General features: G+C 38.8%; 2 protein-coding genes across 7 annotated transcripts in view; one reads left to right on the forward strand and one right to left on the reverse strand.

Annotated features, from left to right (window-relative positions):
• Positions 1-9,783, forward strand: part of matr3l1.1 (matrin 3-like 1.1) — a 52,687-nt gene extending 42,904 nt beyond the window's left edge. For all 5 annotated transcript variants that reach the window (XM_082177244.1, XM_082177246.1, XM_082177248.1 and 2 more), the window contains exon 22: positions 8,110-9,783. In XM_082177244.1, the coding sequence (XP_082033370.1) occupies positions 8,110-8,186 (77 nt within the window). In that variant the 3' untranslated portion in view covers positions 8,187-9,783. The remainder of the gene's footprint in view (positions 1-8,109) is intronic.
• The window catches only part of ppargc1b (peroxisome proliferator-activated receptor gamma, coactivator 1 beta), a 46,951-nt gene that overhangs the window by 3,974 nt on the left and 21,069 nt on the right, over positions 1-21,908 (reverse strand). Inside the window, exons 2-11 of one of the 2 annotated variants that reach the window (XM_082177269.1) lie at positions 14,413-14,598; positions 12,599-12,793; positions 9,818-9,940; positions 6,076-6,988; positions 5,212-5,257; positions 4,748-4,812; positions 3,234-3,774; positions 1,289-1,364; positions 1,041-1,159; positions 809-939 (exon numbers count right to left, since the gene is read on the reverse strand). In XM_082177269.1, coding sequence (XP_082033395.1) covers positions 809-939; positions 1,041-1,159; positions 1,289-1,364; positions 3,234-3,774; positions 4,748-4,812; positions 5,212-5,257; positions 6,076-6,988; positions 9,818-9,940; positions 12,599-12,793; positions 14,413-14,598 — 2,395 coding nt within the window. The remainder of the gene's footprint in view (positions 1-808; positions 940-1,040; positions 1,160-1,288; positions 1,365-3,233; positions 3,775-4,747; positions 4,813-5,211; positions 5,258-6,075; positions 6,989-9,817; positions 9,941-12,598; positions 12,794-14,412; positions 14,599-21,908) is intronic. The other variant, XM_082177270.1, reaches the window with a different exon arrangement.

Raw genomic sequence — 21,908 nt, forward strand, 5'->3', positions numbered from 1 at the left:
TAAAATACAATAAATACTATAATTGTGCATAGACAGAATAGCAAGAAAACTTTTAAAAAGGAGAAAATGCTTCCTGTATTTTTTGGTTGATGTTTGAATGAGCTTTTATTTTTACATTTTCAGTTTAATTTTAGTTTGTTTTAAAAATTTTAGAGTATTAATTCAAGTTTTTCCTCTAATAATTCAATTCTATTTCAGCTTCTTTTTAGTTACCATAAAACAATTTTTAATAGTTTCAGTTTTATATAATAACAACAACACTGTTTGATAATACGGTTATTACTATCTATCTATCTATCTATCTATCTATCTATCTATCTATCTATCTATCTATCTATCTATCTATCTATCTATCTATCTATCTATCTATCTATCTATCACTATGAGGACAGAATTTTTGTAATCTTTATACCCCACCAAACTTTAATATAGGCTAACTAGAATGTGACTCAGCACATTAGATTGGATGAGTTAAACTTAAAATTGAACAAATCAAGCAAGCTGCTTTTTCATTATCATTGTCATTGCCTGGAACTGACTTCACACGTTGTTTAGTCCCTCGACTTGATGTTATAGCAAAGCACTGCAGTGTACTGGCCTGACTATAATTAAATCGGCACCCTGCTTTTTCAAGTGGGCCAACCAAGAATCAAGAAGTCTTTTTTTCCTATTTAAATGCAAATGAAGTTGAATTAGGCCGTTTATTAGCTTAGAAATGAGAAGACACCTTCCTCTGACTCAGAACAGAGCACCAGACGTCTGATGTAAAGAGGACATCAAAGAGACAGAAAGCTCTCTGTTGTCTTACCCAGATCTATGTAACGCTTCCTGCCGAACCGCCGGCTGCCGTTCCCTCCGCTCGGACCAAGCGAGTCCCACCTGTGCCGTGAGGTCTGGCCGTTCTGAGTGGGCCTCAGCGTGATCACTCCACAACGCTCGCTACACAGGCACACAAACACAGAGAAACATCAGCACTCCTTTCTCCCACTCACTGCTGAGGGCATGATAAGGTCAGGCAACTAGACAGAAATGGAACCCACTCGGTTTTGATGACCACTTTACAGTCCTCTGGAAGGCCGAAGGCCTCGAAGCGCTTACGCAGCATGGACTGAGTGACGCTGCTCGGAAGGTTGTGAATGTAGATCACTTGGCACTTGTTCTGCAAATGCACAGCTTATTAGAACAAATACGCTCCACAGCACTTAAAGGAAATGAACAAGACTGCAGATGCATGCATGCCTTTGATAATAAGGTTAGTGCTGCAAGTTGGCTTGAAAACTCAACCTACCACATCATTCTCTTGTCCACACTTTGTCTTGCTCCTTTTTTCAGTTGCTTCGTGGCATGTCTCTGAGCTCTCATCGCTGAAAGAAGGATAACAGGGCTGAGTTATTCAAAATGGCAAAAGAAAGTAGCTAGCGTCCTGCTAATAGCAAGCTGTGCTGGGATTTATGCAGCATTTAAAGACTGATGTAGGATATTCCACCCTGATATTACGAAAATTAACCATGGTTTTGATATAGTAAAAGTTTATGGTTTTTGGCGGATTGATTACCATTTGTATAACCACAGTTTTACTACAAATACCACAGTTAAACTATGGTTAGTGTTGCAAAACCATGGTTAATTTGTGGTTACCATGGTGGAAGAACCATGTTTTTTGGGGGGTTTATTTGTAGTGAAACCATAGTTAATTTTTGTAAGGGATCCCTGACTTCCAAACATTAAGGTATTTTACTCCTGCCACTCAAATTATGACATATAAAGAAACAAAATGGAAATGCTAACATTAGCTTAGCCATTGTTTGACTGTCAACAAACAGTCTTAGCAAATGATAAAAGATGTTCTGTAAACCAGATTAACTTTGTATTTTAAATGCATCACTGGCAAACATGTTTTCTTATGTAATGCTGGTTCTGACATCGATATCGTTCCTCTGTGTTGTTATCGTTATAGCTGTGATGTGGATTTCCCTATTCTCCCTATTAGAAATTAGAATAATTATTAAAACTTTATAGTTATTGTTATCCTCCTTGCTGTGAACGTGTCTTGAAACAAGTAACACTCTTTATGCCTTATTAATAAATAAACAGTCATTATGTAAATGCCTTGTTAATCAATAAATGGTTATTAAAAGTTTATTTACAGGACATTAGACATCAGTTATCCAACTCTGTGCTAGCTACATGTATGGTATGTCTTTTGTTTATTTTTAGATTAATCTTGCATCATTAAAGGGATAGTTCACTTTGAAATTAAATGTTGGTATGTTTTAGCTTACCTCAAGGGCATCCAAGATGTAGGTGTCTTTTTTTCCGCAGTAGTTTTTCCGCCACGAAACGAGCGGTTTGTGTGAGAAAACGAACAGCATTTATATCGTTTTTACCTCTTATACGCCGCCATGTCGAAGTGATCTGATCTGACGTGTACACAGACTGGTGCATAGATATATACACTAGATGTCGCCTTAAAGACATTCGTTCCAATTAACTGCCGTAGACAAGGCGACATCTAGTGTGTATATATCTATGCACCAGTCTGCGCACACGTCAGATCAGATCACTTCGACATGGCGGCGTATAAGAGGTAAAAACGATATAAATACTGTTCGTTTTCTCACACAAACCGCTCGTTTCGTGTCTTAGGCCATCAATGTGTACTTACGATGGGGAATTGTTTAATTTGGACGACGGGGAATTGTTTTAATTTGGACTCTGTGCTTGTGTTTTGAGATAATGACCATAGACCTGCATTATATGACTGACAGACAAGAACGGTTTGACCTAAAAATATCAAAATCGAAACTACTGCGGAAAAAAAGACACCTACATCTTGGATGCCCTTGAGGTAAGCTAAAACATACCAAACATTAATTTCAAAGTGAACTATCCCTTTAAGACACTAACAATAGTCAATTATAGGAATTATTAAATTATCACTAGATAACAGCTTAACTACATTTTACTGCAGCCTCAGCCATTCTTCAGAACTCTCAACTCTTCTACATGGTCGTGAATGCTTTTTAGAAGTCGAAATCCCATCATTAATAATTCCGATATGGCATGAACGCACCTTCATCAAGGTATTTCATTTCCCTGAGTGCTGCTATGTTTGTGTGACATCATATACGTGCATTTGGACTTCAACTGGCGATATATTGCACTTTTCGAAGTCGGAAGTCAGAAAGTTCAACAAAACACAGCAATAGAAAAGCCACCAGAGTATTCAGTACCTGAAGGGGAGTTTGCAGCTGGGTGAGGGGGGCGAACAGGAAACTGGGGACTGGGCGTCCAGCTCTGGGGTGGGAGAACGGACAGGTGAGGGTTCACTGGTCTGCTCTGGACTGGGCGTGAACAAAGCAGTGGTGGATTCGTCCTCAGTCGTTTGCTGGTAGTCAGGGACGTTCATTAGGAGCCTCTCCTCCTGTCCCTCAATCTCCCAGTTCTTCACATCCATCTCATCCTCCTCCTTCTCCCCCACTTCCACATGGCACTGAGAGCCGAGTGCCGCAGCCATTCTCTTGCGACTCTCTCCCAGGTCCAATAGGCAGTAATCATGGTCCCCGTACGCACGTTGCATCCCACCCTTAGAGTCTGTGTCGCCCGTTTGGCCCATCCTGCGCAGCTGGGCATACAGTTCTGTCTGCTCTGGGAGCTTGCGTATGTGCGCCCGCGCCAGGCACGAGCTCTTGGTGGTGTGCTCAGCTTTTCCGTCTGGTTTGAAGAGCTCATCCTCCACTGGTTTATGAGGGGGTGTGGTGGGGGGAGTCAGGCCTGGAAAACACACGCTCATTAATCACTAAGACACGCACATGAGCGCCACAACCAAATGCTCTAGAATATCACCAAACATTCTGTTATTAGTCACAGTGCACAGCAGGCATTCAATGAACATAATTAATGAAGAGTCAAACACAATATTAAGCATGTGTAATATATAATAATGACAAATTAACTTGAATCAGTTATTGTTTTTAGTGGTATCTCAGGCAATTATCACCATTGCTATTGCTCATAAAAACCTCTAAAACTAAGTTCAGCAATGTATATACCATTTTTTTAAAGAAATTAAAACATTCAGCAAAGACACATTGAATTGATCTAAATTTACAGTAAAGACACTTTTTAATATTACAAAAGATTTATATTTCAAATAAATGCTGTTATTTTGAACTTTCTATTCATTAAAGAATCCTGACATTGATAGCATCAAATCATCATATTAGAATGATTTCTGAATGATCATATGACACTGAAGACTGGAGTAATGATGCAGAAAATTCAGCTTTGCCATCACATAAATAAATTACATTTTAAAATATATTAAAATAGAAAACAGTTCATATAAATTGTAATATTTTGCAATGTCACTGTATTTTTGATCAAATAAATGCAGCCTTGGTAAGCAATGTTCAAAAACATTAAAAAAAATCTTACTGACCCCAAAGTTTTAAAAGGTAACATAAATATAGAGAATACTCATTATTTTCTATGTAGATGGTCCAGACTTGAACATTTGATTTGACAGGGTTCAGTAATAGCACTAAGCCCTTTACCATTCAGTTCATTTAGACATTCACTAACCTAATCTAGAAACGTCATTACCTACATTCTAAATCCTGTGCAAATACTGGCAAGCTACTAGCATGCGTGAGAACATATGAGGCGAATCTAGTGCTAATTGCTCACACAATGCCAAAAATGGCAACACTTATAAAAATACCCCTGACTAAGTGCGTAATATTACCTGCTGTGCCACACAATTCCACACAGAGAGTCTGCTCAAAGGGCTTGTTGACATACTGCGTGTCTCTGATCAGGAAAATATGGAGAGAGAATATGGAATATATTAAACTTATATGGACAAGAAAAGGGATAGAGTCACAACAACACAATGCATTAGATTTACTGCTTAAGAGTTTTCTATTTGTAGCAGGGTTTGATTGATCTGGGTTATTTTACTCCACATCACGTCTGAGCTATGTATATGCATAAAACAACAAATGACTGTAATTGGTAGAAGAACCTCAGGGCTATTTATATAAAAGTTTTACTGTGAGAGACTGAGTGTTTTGTTACGTAAAAACAGCGACTCTACAAGCCTCCTCTAGGCAATTTTAAAGATGGATGGAGTCCAATGGTGGTCTTAAACTTCAGTCCTGGAAGTGTTCCAGGACTCTAGAATAGATTAGATATGAATGGAACACATACCCATTGGATGTGGACGCCAGCGGCAGACAGAGGCAGGACCGTTTCTCTACAATCAGAACAACAGACAGTGTCATTGTTAGAGATCAGCACACACAGTAGAGTACCTGAACTGGCTCTCTGAAGATACTTAATGGAAACGTGCTTAATGGTACATTATAGGTTCTTCAGATAAGCGTTTGGTTTCTGGGTTCTTTAAAGCACCAGTAAATAGATGGTTTTCTAAAGAACTACAGATCAAAAACATTCTTTGAGGAATTTAAAAGGATAAAGGAAAAACCATACCATATTTTTCTTTTCAAACGTTTCAAACCCATCGAGGTTTTTGGGGTGTAAAACGAACCTAGCTAACCTATGTATGATCTATATATCTATATCTATATCTATATCTATATATATCTATATATATATACTGTATATATATATATATATATATATGTGTGTGTGTGTGTGTGTGTGTGTGGGGGGGGGGTTATTTCTTTATGTTTTAATATATTTTATATTATATTATCTTATTTTATTATTTTTCCTGCATGTGACAACAAAATATAAATTCCTGCACGCTACACCACACTGACAGAGTGGACAAAAATGTTCTAAATAGGAATATTTATGTATACAGTATTTGATAATTTTCTTTTCTCAGACAATCAGTAATTTCTTTTTAAACTTCATTCTCAAGACGGATAAATATCAAAATCTAAATTGAATTCAGCAACTGAAAACATGTTCATTATGAATAATGATTTTTTAATATTTTTTATCAATTAACAAATTCAGAGGCAAAAAAAAGTGTCTTTTCATGTGAAGCTATGGAGTACGTGCAGAATTTTTCCCATGTATGTATTGAGGTGACTAATGTCTTACCGTCCCTGCTGGATGGGTAATGGCCTTCAGAAGCCTTGTGGGAGTTGGTCTTCTGGCTGCTATCAGAAGGAGGCTCAGTGGGAGGATGTTTGACCACGTTTTCCTCTTCCCTGGATTGCCCAGCGATAGGCTCCAACCGCCCACAGTTCTCACGGACTTTCTTAGCAAACCGGCTGGGGAAGGAGGCTAGCCGGCGAGAACGCCTGACTGAAAAGGAGCCTTCCTCTGGCTCTGGGCTTTTGGGGCGCTTTGTGGCCTTATGCGAGCTCTCACAGTCTGAGTCTTTAGCTTCAGCTTTGGGCTGACGTGCAGGGGAGGAAGAAACGTCAGCGCCGGGCCGAGTCGCAGCCCCTCTGCAGTGGATATAAGGGGGGCTGTGCATTCTGTAAGGCTTGCTTACGTCAAAGGAACTGACTGCCTCTAGCATCTCCTTGAGCAGGGAGTGGGCTTTGGTTTCCCTGCGGCGAGTGAAGGGCACCCTCGGCCTGGTCCCATTGCTGGTCTGGGGAGCCGGTCTCTGAGAGCTCTGAGGGAGGCCACGTGGGACCTGCGAGCTCTCAGGCTTGGACTTTCGCGCCAAAGCCTCACGCTCTTTGCGATCCCAGCTGGCCTGTTTGCGTATCGGCAGGCAGTACGTGTGCATGTATTTGATGAGCTCCACTACTGAGTGCAGTTCCTTCTCTGAGGAGAACTGGGGCTTTGCTGGCTCAATGCACACCATGCTCTCACTCTCGCTGCTGGATGACTCCTCCTCTTCCTCCTCCGAGTCACTGTCCTCTTCATCCTCCTCTTCCTCTTCCTCTGTGTCCTCGGCCTCCCGTGCGGTGGTGAGGTGGCGGTGGAGTTCAGTGCAAAGACGACCAGTGGGCCTCACTGGTCGTGGCTTGCGCTCCTGTGTGCTTGATTTGTCCTTCTGTGGAGGGAGGAGGAGACATTTAATTAAACCTTTTGATATTAAATACAATATAATATAATAAATATTATAAATCAATAAGCCTCAAGAGGCTGTCCATTACATGATTGTATTATGCTTGAGAGATTCTGTTTTTCAGTGCGTGATGCAGAGTGGTGGATTACAACTTTTATAAAAAAAATATTTCAAATAAATGCTGTTCTTTTGAACTTTCTATTCATCTGGAAAAATTTATCACGGTTTCCGCAAAAATATTAAGCAGCACAACATTGATAATAAGAAATGTTTCTTAAGCAGCAAATCATCATATTAGAATGATTTCTGAAGGATCATGTGACACTGAAGACTGGAGTAATGATGCTGAAAATTCAGCTTTGCATCACAAAGGTATAGAATACATTTTAAAATATATTGAAATAGAAAACAGTTTGTTTAAATTGTCATAATATTTCACAACATTACTGTTTTACTGTATTTTTGGTGCACATAAAAACTTTAAAAAATCGTTCTGACACCAAACTTTTGAACGGCAGAGTATGAATGTATAAATTAAATATTTTACATACATTATAATTGTGTACTATTTATATTTTTTATATTTTATTATGTGTGTGTGTGGTTCAGGTATACCCTATATTATCCCCACATAGATGGCAATATCTGAAATCCTTTCCTTGTGGGGACATTTTTGGTCTCCATGAGGAAAACAGCTTATAAATTATAATAAGTGATGTTTTTTGAAAATGTAAAAATGCTGAAAGTTTTCTGTGATGGTTAGGTTTAAGAGTAGCGTTCGGGGACAGAATATACAGTTTTTTGACCCTCACACAAAATGATCAGCTATCATAATTTCACTAATCATATTCTCAGCATATGGGAAAGTGTGAACAAGTACTAGTCAGGTGAAATCACTTTATCATTCTGACTGGATTATAAGAGCAGGCTGCTATAAAAGGAGGGAAGAAGTGCTTCCAATCATTCCGTTCTTATTTAAGCAATGGTTACCTCCAAGGAAATTGCTGCAAAGAATATTGCACCTGAAAGAACCATTTACCAGATCATCAAGAACTTCAAGGAGAGAGCAGTGAAGAAGGCTTCAGGACATCCAAGAGTGTCCAGCAAGCACAAGGACTATCTCCTCCTCAGGAGTCGGCTTATGAAATCGTGTCACCACCAGAGCATAGCTTGCTCAATATAGCAGACGGGTGTGAGTGCATCTGCACGCACAGTGAGCAGAAAACTTTTGGACAATGGCCTAGTGTACAGAAGGGCAGCAAAGAAGTCATTTCTTTCCAAGAAAAACATCAAGGATGGACTTAAGTTCAGAAGAAAGTACAAGGATTGGACAGCAGATGACTGGTGCAAAGTTATTTTCTGATGAAGCCCCTTTCCAACTGTTTGGGACATCTGTAAAATGGATTGTCCGGAGAAGAAAAGGTGAACACTACCATAAGTTCTGTCGTGCCAACAGTGAAGCACCCTGAGACCATCCAAATGTGGGGCTGCTTTTCATCCAAGGTAGTGGCTCTCTCACAATTCTGCCCAAAAACACTGCCGTGAATTAAGAATGGTATCAAAACGTCCTGCACTTCTCCCAACGACCTAGGAGCAATTTGGTGATGATCCATGCATTTTCCAGCATGATGGAGCACCATGTCACAAGACAATGAAGTGGCACAGAGATTATTTCACTGAAATTTTGGATCTGTGGCCAGCCAACTCCCCGGATCTTAATCCCATCAAGGAGCTGAGGTCAATCCTCAAAAGGCGAGTGGAAAAGCAGAAGCCCACAAATTGTGATCAACTCCAAGGCATAATAAGGCAAGAATGGATCGCTACAAGTCAGGATTTGGCTTGGAAGCAGTTATCCAGCAAGCCAGAGCGAATTGCAGAGGTTATGAAGAAGGGTCAACACTGTAATTGACTCTCTGCATATATTGAATGTTTTTGCCAATAAAAGCCTTTAAAACTTATGAAATGCTTATCATTGTCTATTATCAAATATTCTACAAATACTGAAAGCAGCAAACTTTTCAAAACAGAGAATTTATATCACTGCTAATACTTTTGACCACAACAACAAACCGGCTTCAATCAGATTTTACAGAAATCCAATCAGATTTTAATTTGTTTTACAAATTTACACAGTTTTGCTGTCATAAAATAAACAAACCACATGCGCCAAAACAGTTTTAGCACTATAATGACAGAAGTAATAAATCGAAACACTTATAGTGATAGGCATCTGCTCATCTATGTGGAATGTAACGAGCTGTCTTTTGTAACACCCTTACTAACTGACCAAACATGCGAGCTACGCAGTGCATCTGAAACCCCTAGAGGCAGAGGCATTTCAGAGTGTATTTTGCTCTAAGGTTACTGTGACAAATGTGCCGAGGTTAGTTTCGAGATATTCTCTTGGTATCTGAGGAACTACTGCCTGTTTCTTTTTAAGTAATCTCAAACTCAGTGAACATTGCCCTTTAGGCTGTGGCTTTGGCATGACAGATGGCTGCACTCAACTCTAATGCGACAGCGGCCTTAGCCGTGGTGCAATGTGCCAAAGCGTAGGGAGTGAATGAGGAACCACAGGCTTCACAGGCTTTAGAACTTTGAAGCGCAAATCCTCAGTGTGGTTTCTAAAGGCTGGCATAAGCTAATTAGGCATTAGCATTGCGGTGGGAATTCGCCGCAGCGTAAACAGGTAGTGAATGGTATGCACGCTTACACTGAGGTTGTTAACTCTATTTCCTATAATGTGAAGTATTCTGTTTTTTCCACATGTTTTGAGTTAATCCTGCAATCACAGTGGCTGGAACTTCCTCTCACCTTCAGCACGGGCCTCACGGGCTTGACGTGCTGGTTCCTGCTGCTATGGCGATGCACGCTGCCGTCTTTGTGCGACTCGAGGCCCGCAGGCACATTAGGGGGCGACAACAGGAGCTTTTTTAGCTGTGGAGGGAATGAGAGGTGAGGGATTAAAATTTGATGGCACACGATGCATTTAAAACACAGACAGTGCAAACAGAATCAATCTATGACGTCTGCTTGGCAAAAATAGGTTTGCATTTTGTCTTTCAGTACTCAAACACGACACCAAAAGCTCCTGTATAACGTTTAAAGCAGTTCTGTGCTCTTGCCACTGAAAGAGCAAGACAGTTACTGGATATTCAAAAAAATCTGAAATGGAAGTCTGCCAGTCCTAAATGACCAGCGCAACCAGAGAAAGCAAAGTAAGAAGCAGCAGCACTGTGTTGTTTAGTCCCTTAAGCGATTGTTAATGTGCCAACTTGGCAGGTCTGTCCATGGCTCTCAGTGTCCATTGAGGAAACTGAAGGGGCGCTGAGGGTTTCAGCTACTGTGTACCAAACTGTTTTGGCATGCATCGGCCATCTATGCCATGAAAACATGTGCTCCACTGTCCCTGTTCCTGGTGCTTCAATGCACCCCTTGTTTCGCACACAGACTGGCCTCATTTAGGGGTTGAGGTGTAACTGTGACCATTGCCAGCAGAGGGGGCTCTCAGCTCTTGGGTAAGACAGTAATACCCAGACTAAACTTTAAGACTTGAGGAGGAAGCTAAACTATACTGGGACAATTCCATTGTTAATGAATCATCTTACATGGAAATCTATCTTTTTAGACTTGTCAATTTAAGGCATTTTTAATAAGGATGCTAGAATCAAAAGTGTCTGAAAAGGTTGCAAAAAGACTAAATAACTGACAGGAACTTTACAACATTTTGTAACTAAATGTTAACTAATGTTAACAAATTGAACTTTGTTGTAATATAAAAGTTTACATAAAAATATCTATAACAATACCTCTTGGTTTAATGATCATTTTGTTATATACACGACTGTTAAAAAGTTTGGGGTAGATACGATTTTTAATATTATTCATTACGACTAATGAGAGAGAGAGAGAGAGAGAGAGAGAGAGAGAGAGAGAGAGAGAGAGAGAGACTTATATAAACACAAACTCTTTTTTTTTTAAATGAATCGTGACTTATAGATTTGACAGCACTACTATATACAGTATATATATATATATATGTGTGTGTGTGTGTGTGTGTGTGTGTGTGTGTGTGTGTGTGTGTGTGTGTGTGTGTGTGTGTGTGTGCTAATATGCTGATTTTCTGCTCAAGAAACATTTCTTATTATGATCAAAGTCCACAAGAACAGCATATGTTTGAAATAATGTTTTGTAACAATACAAAAGTATGATCCAATTTAATGCACCCTTGCTAAATAAGTCTTGATTTCTTAAAACAAAATTTTTTATATTGACCTCAAACTTTTAAGCAGCAGGTTGTATTAGGCTACTGGTATGTTTTGTCCTAGTGGCACCATAAAACTACTAGTCTTATTCCCAGATAAATGCACATAATTGTCCTCAATTTAGGAATAATTTGTCCCTCCTTCAGACATCTCTTATATAATTTGGTCCTAAGTTATCCTTTTTTTGGTAACTCTGAAACAAGTCCAAAAAGAGGCAATAATTATCTCAGTAATCAGATGGTGCCCTTTCATGGAAACCAAACAATGTGGTCCTAGAACAATGTGAATTGTGAAAGGTATTGAGTGAAATGTAAGACGGTCATTACTTTAAGTACTACCAATCTCTATGGTAAAAATCCCAGAACACACATGACAAAAAAAAAAAAGCTTCATTACAATACAGGCCATGCCAACCAATTGTTCAGCATTACAGGAAAAAACTGTGAAAAAAGGAGGGGAAAAGAGAGTAGAAAAGAAAAGCAGTCAAACAGGTAATAACTGTTATAACTGGTTTCACAACGTACACAGATTAAATTGCTGAGCTGAGCTGAGACGAACAGATAACAACACAGCATCTTATTTCAGGAAGTGGCGTCTTAAGAAAGAGATGAGCAAGAGAGAGTGGGGTCCTCTCACAAAAGGTGGGAAAATGGAGGAAAGAGCGCTACTGTAGAAGTCCATTTTGTCTCCTAAAGGATTAAGAGATCTAGGAAGTAGACATAAGCATTCCCCTAAAAAAGTACCATGGTATTGCCATGTTTTTGGACACTATCATGATGGTAATGTCATAGGATTTGTTGAAGTACACTATAGTTCAAAAGTTAACTGTTTTTGAAAGAACTCTCTGTATTTTTTTATCAAAAATATTGCAAAAGCAGTGATATTGTGAAATAAGAACCACTCATTACTCCATTACTCTAGTCTTCAGTGTCACATGATCCTACAGATATCATTCTAATATGCTGATTTGGAGCTCAAGAAACATTAATTGTTATTATCAATGTATCTATATATAAATATAAAACATATGTTGCCAGGTATCCATGTTATTGCCACCTGATACCACCACAGTACTTTCTTATAAGGCTGAGAGGAAGATAAGAGGAATGGGATGTGTGGGAAAATGAAAGGCCAGAAAAAAGTCAAAGCCATGTGTCCATGTTCCTCATCCCTGCCTGTGAAGAGGATTCTTTGTTAGATTGGTTGCTTAAAAAGAAACAAAAAGCCCAAAATGAGAAAAATTCAGACCTGTGTTGCCTATCATACCCATGCTGTGGGGTAGTCAGAGGCCCATCCAAATCCACCTTAAACAGGAAGGAAGGGTTCTTACTAGAGATGGTTCTTCCGTCTCTGGGCTCAGTGAGCCAGGGAGGGGCTCACTGTCCAAAGGGAGATCATCTTCCTCCTCCTCGCCCTCCTCAGGGTCGTCCCCTAGGGAAGGGAACACAGACAGACCCGCGACTCCATCCTCAACAATGCCGTCCAGGCTGTCTGTGAGGGCAGCGAGCAGTGCCGCATTTTCTTCCTGAAATAACAAGAAAGAAATTAAGGCAAATGCTCTGCAACGCAAAGATCAGGAGAACCTACATGTACACAACTTCCACATCTAGTATATGTCTTTTTTTATACCTATGTATAAGACAGAAAAAGTGAAGAATGACAGTGGTTATTCATAAAAGAGGGGAAATCAGGATTGGGACATGTTGCAGGCTAGACTCAAACCTGCAACTCTCACATGAGCATCATTGCTCAAAATATTATCACAATGTATATATGCACTAACCACTATACTGTGGCTATGTGGCTAGCAGTGATATTTTAATCTTATAACATTGTTATTCAGTAAAAGGTTTACTAAACTAGGCTTTAAAGGATTAATTTGCCCGCCAAAAAGTCTATTCTGTCATTTACTCACCCTTCATCTTCGAAACACAAATGAAGATATTTGAAATATACTCTAATCATTTTTCCATTGATTGAAGTTCTACGGAAACAAAACTTTCACATATCAAAAAGTACAAAAAGGCATCGTAAAAGTAAAAAAAGGCTTTTATTCACATATAAACATTGATCAAGGCTTTTATTCACATATAAACATTGATCAGCACACATACTGTACATATAGCACATTAAATATGGTAAACAGAAGCTCAAACCTGCTTGCTTGACGCCTGAGAAGAAATGAGGTTTGTTCTTGTGTCAAGCAAGGGGGAACCTGATTTCACCAAATGCAAATTGTTCCTGGATCAACATCTTTGTTGGTCCTGGAAGAACATTCTAATCAACCAATCAGATTTGACGGACAAGTTTACAGTTTAAGTCAATGTCAACAATCAGGGTTTGGTGCTTCTACATCAGAGTTACATATTCACATATAATTTCCCTCTGATTTTAGGGATAATTTATGGGTAGGGTTAGGATTAGGGGTAGGGATATTCTTGGGATTAAATTTTCGGATAGGAATGTTGTTCCAGGATCAAAAAAAGATCTTAACTCGGCAAAATCAGGATGTCCGGGGTTGAGCTTCCATTTACTGTATGTGATCTATGTATGTACATAGATCAATGTTTATATGTGAATAAATAGAAATAATTAAATCTGTCCTCCATATAAAGCAACTGTGTCTCTTCTGAAGCCTTGGATTAAACCTCTCAACTCATATGGATTACTTGAACGATGTCTTTTTGAACTTTTTGAAGCATGAAAGTTTTGGTTGTGTGGACTTTCAATTGATGGACAATGAGAAAATATAAAAATATAGTCTTATCGGTTTGGAACAACATGAGGGTAAATGATTATTGAAATTTCATTTTGGGGTAAATTAAACGTTTAAGACTAATGTTTTCCCTATAATCTTTCCCAAATTGGGCCCAAACTTGAAATTCTGAATCGTTTGTTGGGTAGTGAACACACAAACGCCATGAGACTGCAAAATCAAGAGCACCATTTGGGACAGGGGACTGAGGACTGCCATGATTATTGTCCATCTAAAAACAACCAATCAGAGGGCAAAAATATATATTTTTTTTAAACTAAGACCTAGATTTTTAATATCCCCTAACTTTATAATAATAGTGCTGTTTTACCACTTATCAGAACAATCTATACGTGCACAATAAAGGAAGTACAGATGATGGTTCCCACCTCAAATAGCTCTGGGTCTCCAGCACTGTACTGTATGGATGCAGGGGAGTGATCTGAGTGCTCGTTGCACCAATGCAGCTCACTGAGGCAGTTCACTGAGTCAAAATCACTGGCGTCCAGCTGCGAGAGGTCAAAGTCAGGGAAGTCAGCATCAAGGCGGTCTGAGCAGACCTCCTCTTCCCCATACTGAGAATGAAAAAAAAATGAAAAAAATGATAGGTCAAAAGGCCAACATCAGAGGACATCTGAAAAGAACGCACTCCGCTGTAAACGCTGGGAAATCAATAGACATGCCGTGACTGGAGATCCTGAGCTTGTAACAGTCATCTGAATTAGTACTAACCTTCAGCACAACTTTATTAAGGCTAATGAACTTAGAGTTGAAAGAAGACGAAACGCTGACCCTGGATTTAACAATGGTTGCACATCCTTGAATTGAAAACCACAGCAATGGTTTTTTGGGGGTTTGCTGTGAGAGGGAACTGCTAAGATATATGTTTTAAAATGTGCACACGTTAGGAATAAGTCACAATGGTAGACTAGTCACCCAACACCACACTAGTGTTAGTTCGTTCTTTTAGTTTTGATTTTTAGAGTGGCTGCGCTTTATTTAACAAGCTGACTTTAGCTGTTAGACAGTTTTCACGGTAAAAACCTTCTCTCAGGAGTTGTGCTTTTAAAGCAGCGCTGCTATAGCCAGTGAGTGTTTCATGCTAAAAATAGTTTAGAAATCACTTTTCTCAAGACCTCTGCTTTCTGTTCCATGATGCTGTACTCCGTCAAACCGCTTTTGAACATGCATCTGATTGGGGTCAGGTGAACCCAAACCAGTTTAATAATATGGCTTCTTTAAAACAGATTAGTTGACTAATTGTTCAGGCAACTTACACGCTAGTTGATTTTAAGCAGTTTTGCACATTCACAACATGTGTGAAGAGAGAGAAAATGTGTGTGTGTGTGTGTGTGTGTGTGTGTGTGTGTGTGTGTGTGTGTGTGTGTGTGTGTGTGTGTGTGTGTGTGTGTGTGTGTGTGTGTGTGTGTGTGTGTGTGTGTGTGTGTGTGTGAGAGCGAGAAAGTTAAAAAAAATGTGCGTGTGTGTCTGTGTCAATAAGTACTGTGAGAAGGGAAGTGGTCTAAACCCCAGGGGTACAGCAGAAAACCACACATGCCTTAATATCTCCATGTGAGCGATGGAGCTTTGCATTTTGCACTCAGATCATTTGGCTAGTTCCTGTCTGTTTGTAGAGAGGATACCTGGAGGACACCTGGTGTGATGCTGCCTCGGTTTACAGGAGGCCGTTGCATGAATATTCTACAGGGCCGCTGCGATGCATTTTTGATGACTGCTTGCACAATTTCTCCCCTCTCTGTTTCACAGAGCTGATGATTGCACTTACTCAGTTCCCTTTTATTTTCTTACACTAGGCCTGGTCAAGCGGGTGCCATTTATGTCTGTTCACCAAAATGCTGTTTTAAAATGCAGCAAATCACATGGAATCAAACAGCAAAGATTTTCTACAGAGAGTCTCTAAAGCACCTACTGTATTACCAGCTGCTGAGCTCTGATGAAATGAGGTCACATACTGTAGCCCATACCTCTGCACTGTTTTAGCCCAATCTTATTATATCTGCAGCATTTTAATCTGCTTCACACTAAGCTATTGTTGAAAAATTCTTCAGATGAAATCTGGTGTTGAAAACAATGAGAGAGAAGGATACCAATACATTTACCTACTGTGTACCATTTATGAGTTTAAGTGATTTATAATGATATTGATTTTAATCTTTTTTTTATTTTAATAGCATTTTTATTCAATTGATTAGTCATTCATATATTTTAGACTACCGTTCCAAATTTTGGGGTTGGTAAGAGTTTTTAATGTTTTTGGAACATTATGCGCACCAAAGACGCATTTATTTGATCAGAAATACAGTAAAAAAAAAAAAAAACGGTAATATTGTGAAATATTATTACAATTTAAAATAACTGTTTTCTGTTTTAATACGTTACAAAATGTAATTTATTCCTGTGATGGTAAATCAAAATTTTCAGCATCATTATTCCAGTCTTCGGTGTCACATGATCCTTCAGAAATCATTCTAATATGCTGATTTGCTTCTCATTATATATATATATATATTTTTTTTTTTTTTTTATTATCATCAATGTTGAAAACTATATAATATAACTATAATAATTTTGTGGAAACCTCAATACATTTTTTTTTCAGGATTCTCTGATGAATAGAAAATTCAAAAGAACAGCATTTATTAGAAATATAAATATTTTGTAACATCATAAATGTCTTTAACTTTATTATATCAATTATAATATCAATATAATGTGTCCTTGTTGAACAAAAGTATTAATTTCTTTTAAAAAAATCTGTCTGAGCGCAAACTTTTTGAACGGTAGTGTATAATAATAATAATAATAATATGCCATTATAAGTTGTTTTGCTATCTGAATGGTCACAAATTTAGAAATTGGGTAATTAGAAAACTAGATTAGCAGAAAAGTTTGAATATCGTCAAGCCTATTATTTGTCTGTCTCTAATAAAACAGTGAGATGTGGTTATAAAATGAATGCATGTTTACATCAATGTCAAAAGGAATCACAGCAGTAAGGCTTCTGCAAATGTGAAAAAATTAAATAAAATAAAAAAACAGGAAATCCATTCCTACTTGCAGCATTTTAAAGGGACTACTTAAGATGCCCTGAAGGAGCACGTGCATGTGCACGAATGCAAGTGTAATGAAGGTGTTCACCCATCATCCAACATGCAAACACGCACACTTAGCGCTCTCTTCGCATCCCCCTCACATGCCACTGACTCATCTCCGTCCTTTGAGACCCCCTCCCCAGGAGCACAAGAGCTCCAGCTAATCAATCTTTTTTTCCCCAACCTTTTTATTCTCTCTTGCTCTCTTTTTCAGTGTTATGGAGAGTCTCAATATCAATCAATAAAAATCTCCTTGGGCTCTGAAGGTTTAAGGTCACAAGCACGAGTGTGAATGCTGCAACGGTAGGGCTGGGCGGTATGATGGTATATACCACGAAACAGTAGAAGTGACTTTGCTATTCCGGATATACTGTCGGTTTATCCATTTGACCATCAATATATACATTTACATATCAATTTCAAGTATGCAAACAACATGTGTTACAGTGATATAAAATTACACATATTGTGATATACCATAAAAATCTGGGTCATATCACCCATCCCTATGCAAATGCAAACAGAAGAGCTCCATGACTGCTGATGTTCCAGAGAAGCAGCATATGTGACCTCTTATCGGATGCACACGTTCCATGAAAAAGAGCAGCAGAGGTGCTGTTCACACGTGCTGGAATCGTCTGCATAACTCACACGCTGATAAAACCTCCGGTTCACCCTATTAACAGAATGATCATGCTATTATGAGGCGACAAAATGCAGTCACATTTCCAATGCACAAAAAAAGTCCTACCAGCTAGTGCTGGACTGATGCTATTAAATGAGCAAAAGTTAATGAGCGTAGCTGACCTACTCAAGGTAAAAGCGATAAGGACTAATCAGTGATCTGTGTAGTCAAGAATGACCTTTCTATTCACTCTCCTTTAAAAAAATATAACTGTTCCATGAATCTCATAACAAGAAAGGTCATTACACATTAAAATCAGGCAGTGAGGGGTGATTTACGTACATACTGACGTATAAGAATATGCACAGCAAGCCCGAGTCCAAGGGCACACCAAGATAACTCAAAAACAAGCACGTTGCAGCATATAGGTTTACATCATCCCCCTGCATGTTACGAAAACTCTAGCCATGTGGTGCAGGAGTACTTGATCCGCAAAACAAACCATACAAGGTTGACCCACTGTTGACAGTGTACTGTCAGTCCCTGGGCATCTTTTCAAGGTATCTGGGGAATTTTATGAATACATTTAACGATAATTAGAGGCAAAGTATGCAAAAAAAAGAGAGAAAAGACACTAAGTGTGACCTTTACTTTGTTTGTCATTTCCTACTGCAGGGCGATCAAATGCAGCATCTAAGACAGAACAGGTTATCTGGGATTTCTGTTATGGATGTATAGATAGACCGATTGATTGGCTGATTGATCTGAGTGCAATTCAGTCACACCGCTATTGTAGTAAAGCTGCAGGTTACTCATTCAATCCTTGCATTTACGAGCTAATAGGCTCTTATCTGGGTGCCCTGTCCCTTCTGAGCCTACTCCTATCTAAGATGCGTTATATATAGCTGTTATCCTCAGTCTCATGACTGGCTCTTACACAAGCTGCTTGTGACGGGCCATGCTTTAAATGCTGCCCATGCCAAACGCAGATGGAACTAGTGGCTCTCTCCTAAGCCTCCCTCCCCAGAAACAAAGACACAGACATGCACACATGCAGCCCTTTGAGACACATCCTGCCTGGGCTGTTAAATGGATTCCCTCACGACTCAATCCATAAAAAACTTGGGTGTAGTAGCCAGCCTCAAACAGGAAGGATTTTGTAGCACCATTTCTCCAGAAGCAACGGGTTCCCGAAGTGCACAATACATCTTGTTGACCTGTACATCCTCACTTACTGTTTGACCTTTGCTCACGTGACGGTAAATTAAATAACGATGTTAAACCGCAACTCTCCTAAACCCCAAATTGGTGGCTAAACTGAAACAGGAGCGATTAAATTAGCTCTTTGCATATAGTCTTTAGAGGAGATTTCCGCCAAGGCCTTTACTGCAAACCCAAATTAACAGCGGACCGATAGAAGTAGGGCAGTTAAAGGAAGATCTGGGCCACTCGTGTACAGTTGAATGAGACCGATAAAAGACAGATTCATGACACCTCATTGGCCAAGTCTCAGGTTTGGCAGGTACCTTTCTTTTCTATCCCTCTAGGAATTAACTGTCTGCAGCGCACACAACCTTACTATCCCAGCAGGCCACCTTTATCTTGTCTGTTCTGAAACCAACCTAACCCTTTAAATATAGTGCTTATTGAACCCATTCATCCTTCAGACCTTTGCTAACAATTCCCATGTAGTAAATTTCCTCACACACTCTCTCAAGACTCCCAATAGTCTAAGTTTCGCAATCAACTGTTGAGACATTCAATTTCATTTCAATTTTTCAAAGAAATTTAATTTATGCCTCATTTTAACACAATTTCACCATGTTATCACCCTTAACTTTATTGAGTCAATGTATTAGATAATTAAGTATTAGACAATTCATGGCCGTTTAGATTCTACATCTTCTAAATTTCCCTTTTGACTCATCAGATATTCCACTTCTCATAACTGGCTTAAACATATTAACCGCCCACTTTTATTGGAGACATCTGCAGTAAGTCTGCATCCGCACTCGCTGTATAGCCTTCATCTTGAGCTGTTATTCTCTAAAAAACATTTCAACATTAACTTTGACAAGTCTGAGGCTGTGTACTGGAAGTTTTCTGAGAGGCAACCTAACAGCCATTGAGCCCAATTTTAATCCTACTTAATTGTTTTCAGATTAGCCGTCAAACTCAGTCTATATCTTCTAGGCTGAGACAGGTATCAAGTGCAAACCAAGGACATCGCACTGGTCCGAGTGAGACGCTATTATGCAGAATGTCTGAGAGCTAGTGCCCTCGAACGCAACCCCACTTCAGCCAGGTAGGACAGTAATGAGATCTGATTAGAAAGCGGATTCTGTGCTTAGAGACAGGACTTTGATAGACTGCCAGTTGAGTTGTGACTTTGGATTCACATGGGAAATGGAAAATAGGCTTAAATCCTTTAAAGCTTCATGTCCAAGCCCAGTTCCAGCATTACTATAGATAAATGCATGTTTCGTTTGAAATAACTCCCTCGTAAACGAATTATTCAAGTAATGGTTCATGAAAGTCAAGATGTATTGCATTGGATTAAGTTTATATCTTTTGATCCTTCTTTTTATTTACTTCATCTGAACTTATCACATATCTATATGTTCTTCCTGTCACATGTGATGTCTAAGGCATGACAGTCACTATTTCAGCCTGATTATTCTTAACTGACATCACTTGATAACCCATAGACACTAAAGGCATGTTTGTAAGTCCTTAACAAGATTAAGAGATGTAATAACCAAGTTAAGAGAGGCCAAACATCACAAGGGTTAATAAATAAATAGATAAAAAACAAGAAAGTGGGATTTTTGGCTGCAGTACAAAAAATACCTATTCTTTAAAAATATTTAATAAGGCCACTCTGGCTCAGTTTATAAAGTTGGTCAAGATAAAGAAAAAAGTTGTCCGTGAGGGCCTCAGGTGTTATGTACTTTAGTTGAATGATAGGGCCAAATTGATCATATATTGCTAACATAACATTCATAACACTCTTAATATGATCCTCTGAGAAGAGGTATTCAAAAATTACCAGTCTCTTTTATTATTACCATATAATTACCAGTCACAATTATTAGTCTCTTTTAAAGACATTAAATATGGTAATGCTGCACCAGACCAATCATATGACTGAAAAATGGCACTACATTTAGCACTACATTGCGCAATGTGTGTGGGGGGGAAATGGATGTTGGTAAAGGGGCCATAAGTTCATAACTTATTGGCATTTTCTGCCTTGATATCAGCGCTGATGTCTAATTCATCCAAGCCCACTGTTCTAAAAATAGTTGTTTTGGTTAGAAGACGATCCTAATAGGACAGGCTGCTGCCAGCTTTCGTTCTTCCATTAAGTCATCTCCGAGAGTGGGTGACCATGGGGAGGGGGTACAGGGATGCTTGTGCACTTAATAGAAAATCACAGCAACTGTTATTAATTTGCAGTTACTCTCATGCTCAGGAAATTTGCTATTCTTATCATGTCAGATCATCATTGTGTCTCAGTTTCTGTTCAGTGTCCAAGGAAGAATCTGTTCTCTAGTCCTGAAATCAAAAAATAGATTAGGGATTTGCAACTACATATTTATAAAAACAACTAGATGAGTAAATGGCAAGTTGAGTAAACGGTCTTAAACGAAGACCTGCATCATTTGGCTGGATTTGAGTTAATCTCACCCACAGTTCTTGTGTTTAAAAACAGCTAGACAACAGATAATTTATTCTTATGCAGGGATCAAGAAAAAAAAAAGAACAAGATGCAACAATAACCAAAGACATATACCTATTATACATGTTAACTAAAAAGACAGAGGATGAGAAGATACCTTAGGCCGAGATGCAGAAAAAAATGCAGTTTAAAAAAAAAATCCCAGACTCCAAAATTATATAAAAAATACCCACTTGTTTGTAACTGTGGTGAAAAACTTTAAAGGAAAAAGTAAGTTTTATAGGTCTTGCTTATATCATACTTGAAAGCTATTTATAACATGCCATCAAAAAGACTCTGGTACTGATAATCTACTGCAACACATGCCTGAAAATCCACCTCTCTGCCTCAGTTCATGTAATAGAATTATATACATATAATAAGTATACATTAAACTGTATATATGCACATCATATTCTTGTCTTA

This window comes from Leuciscus leuciscus (genome assembly GCF_965113295.1).
Source record: "Leuciscus leuciscus genome assembly, chromosome: 8".
Classification (NCBI taxonomy): Eukaryota; Metazoa; Chordata; class Actinopteri; order Cypriniformes; family Leuciscidae; genus Leuciscus; species Leuciscus leuciscus.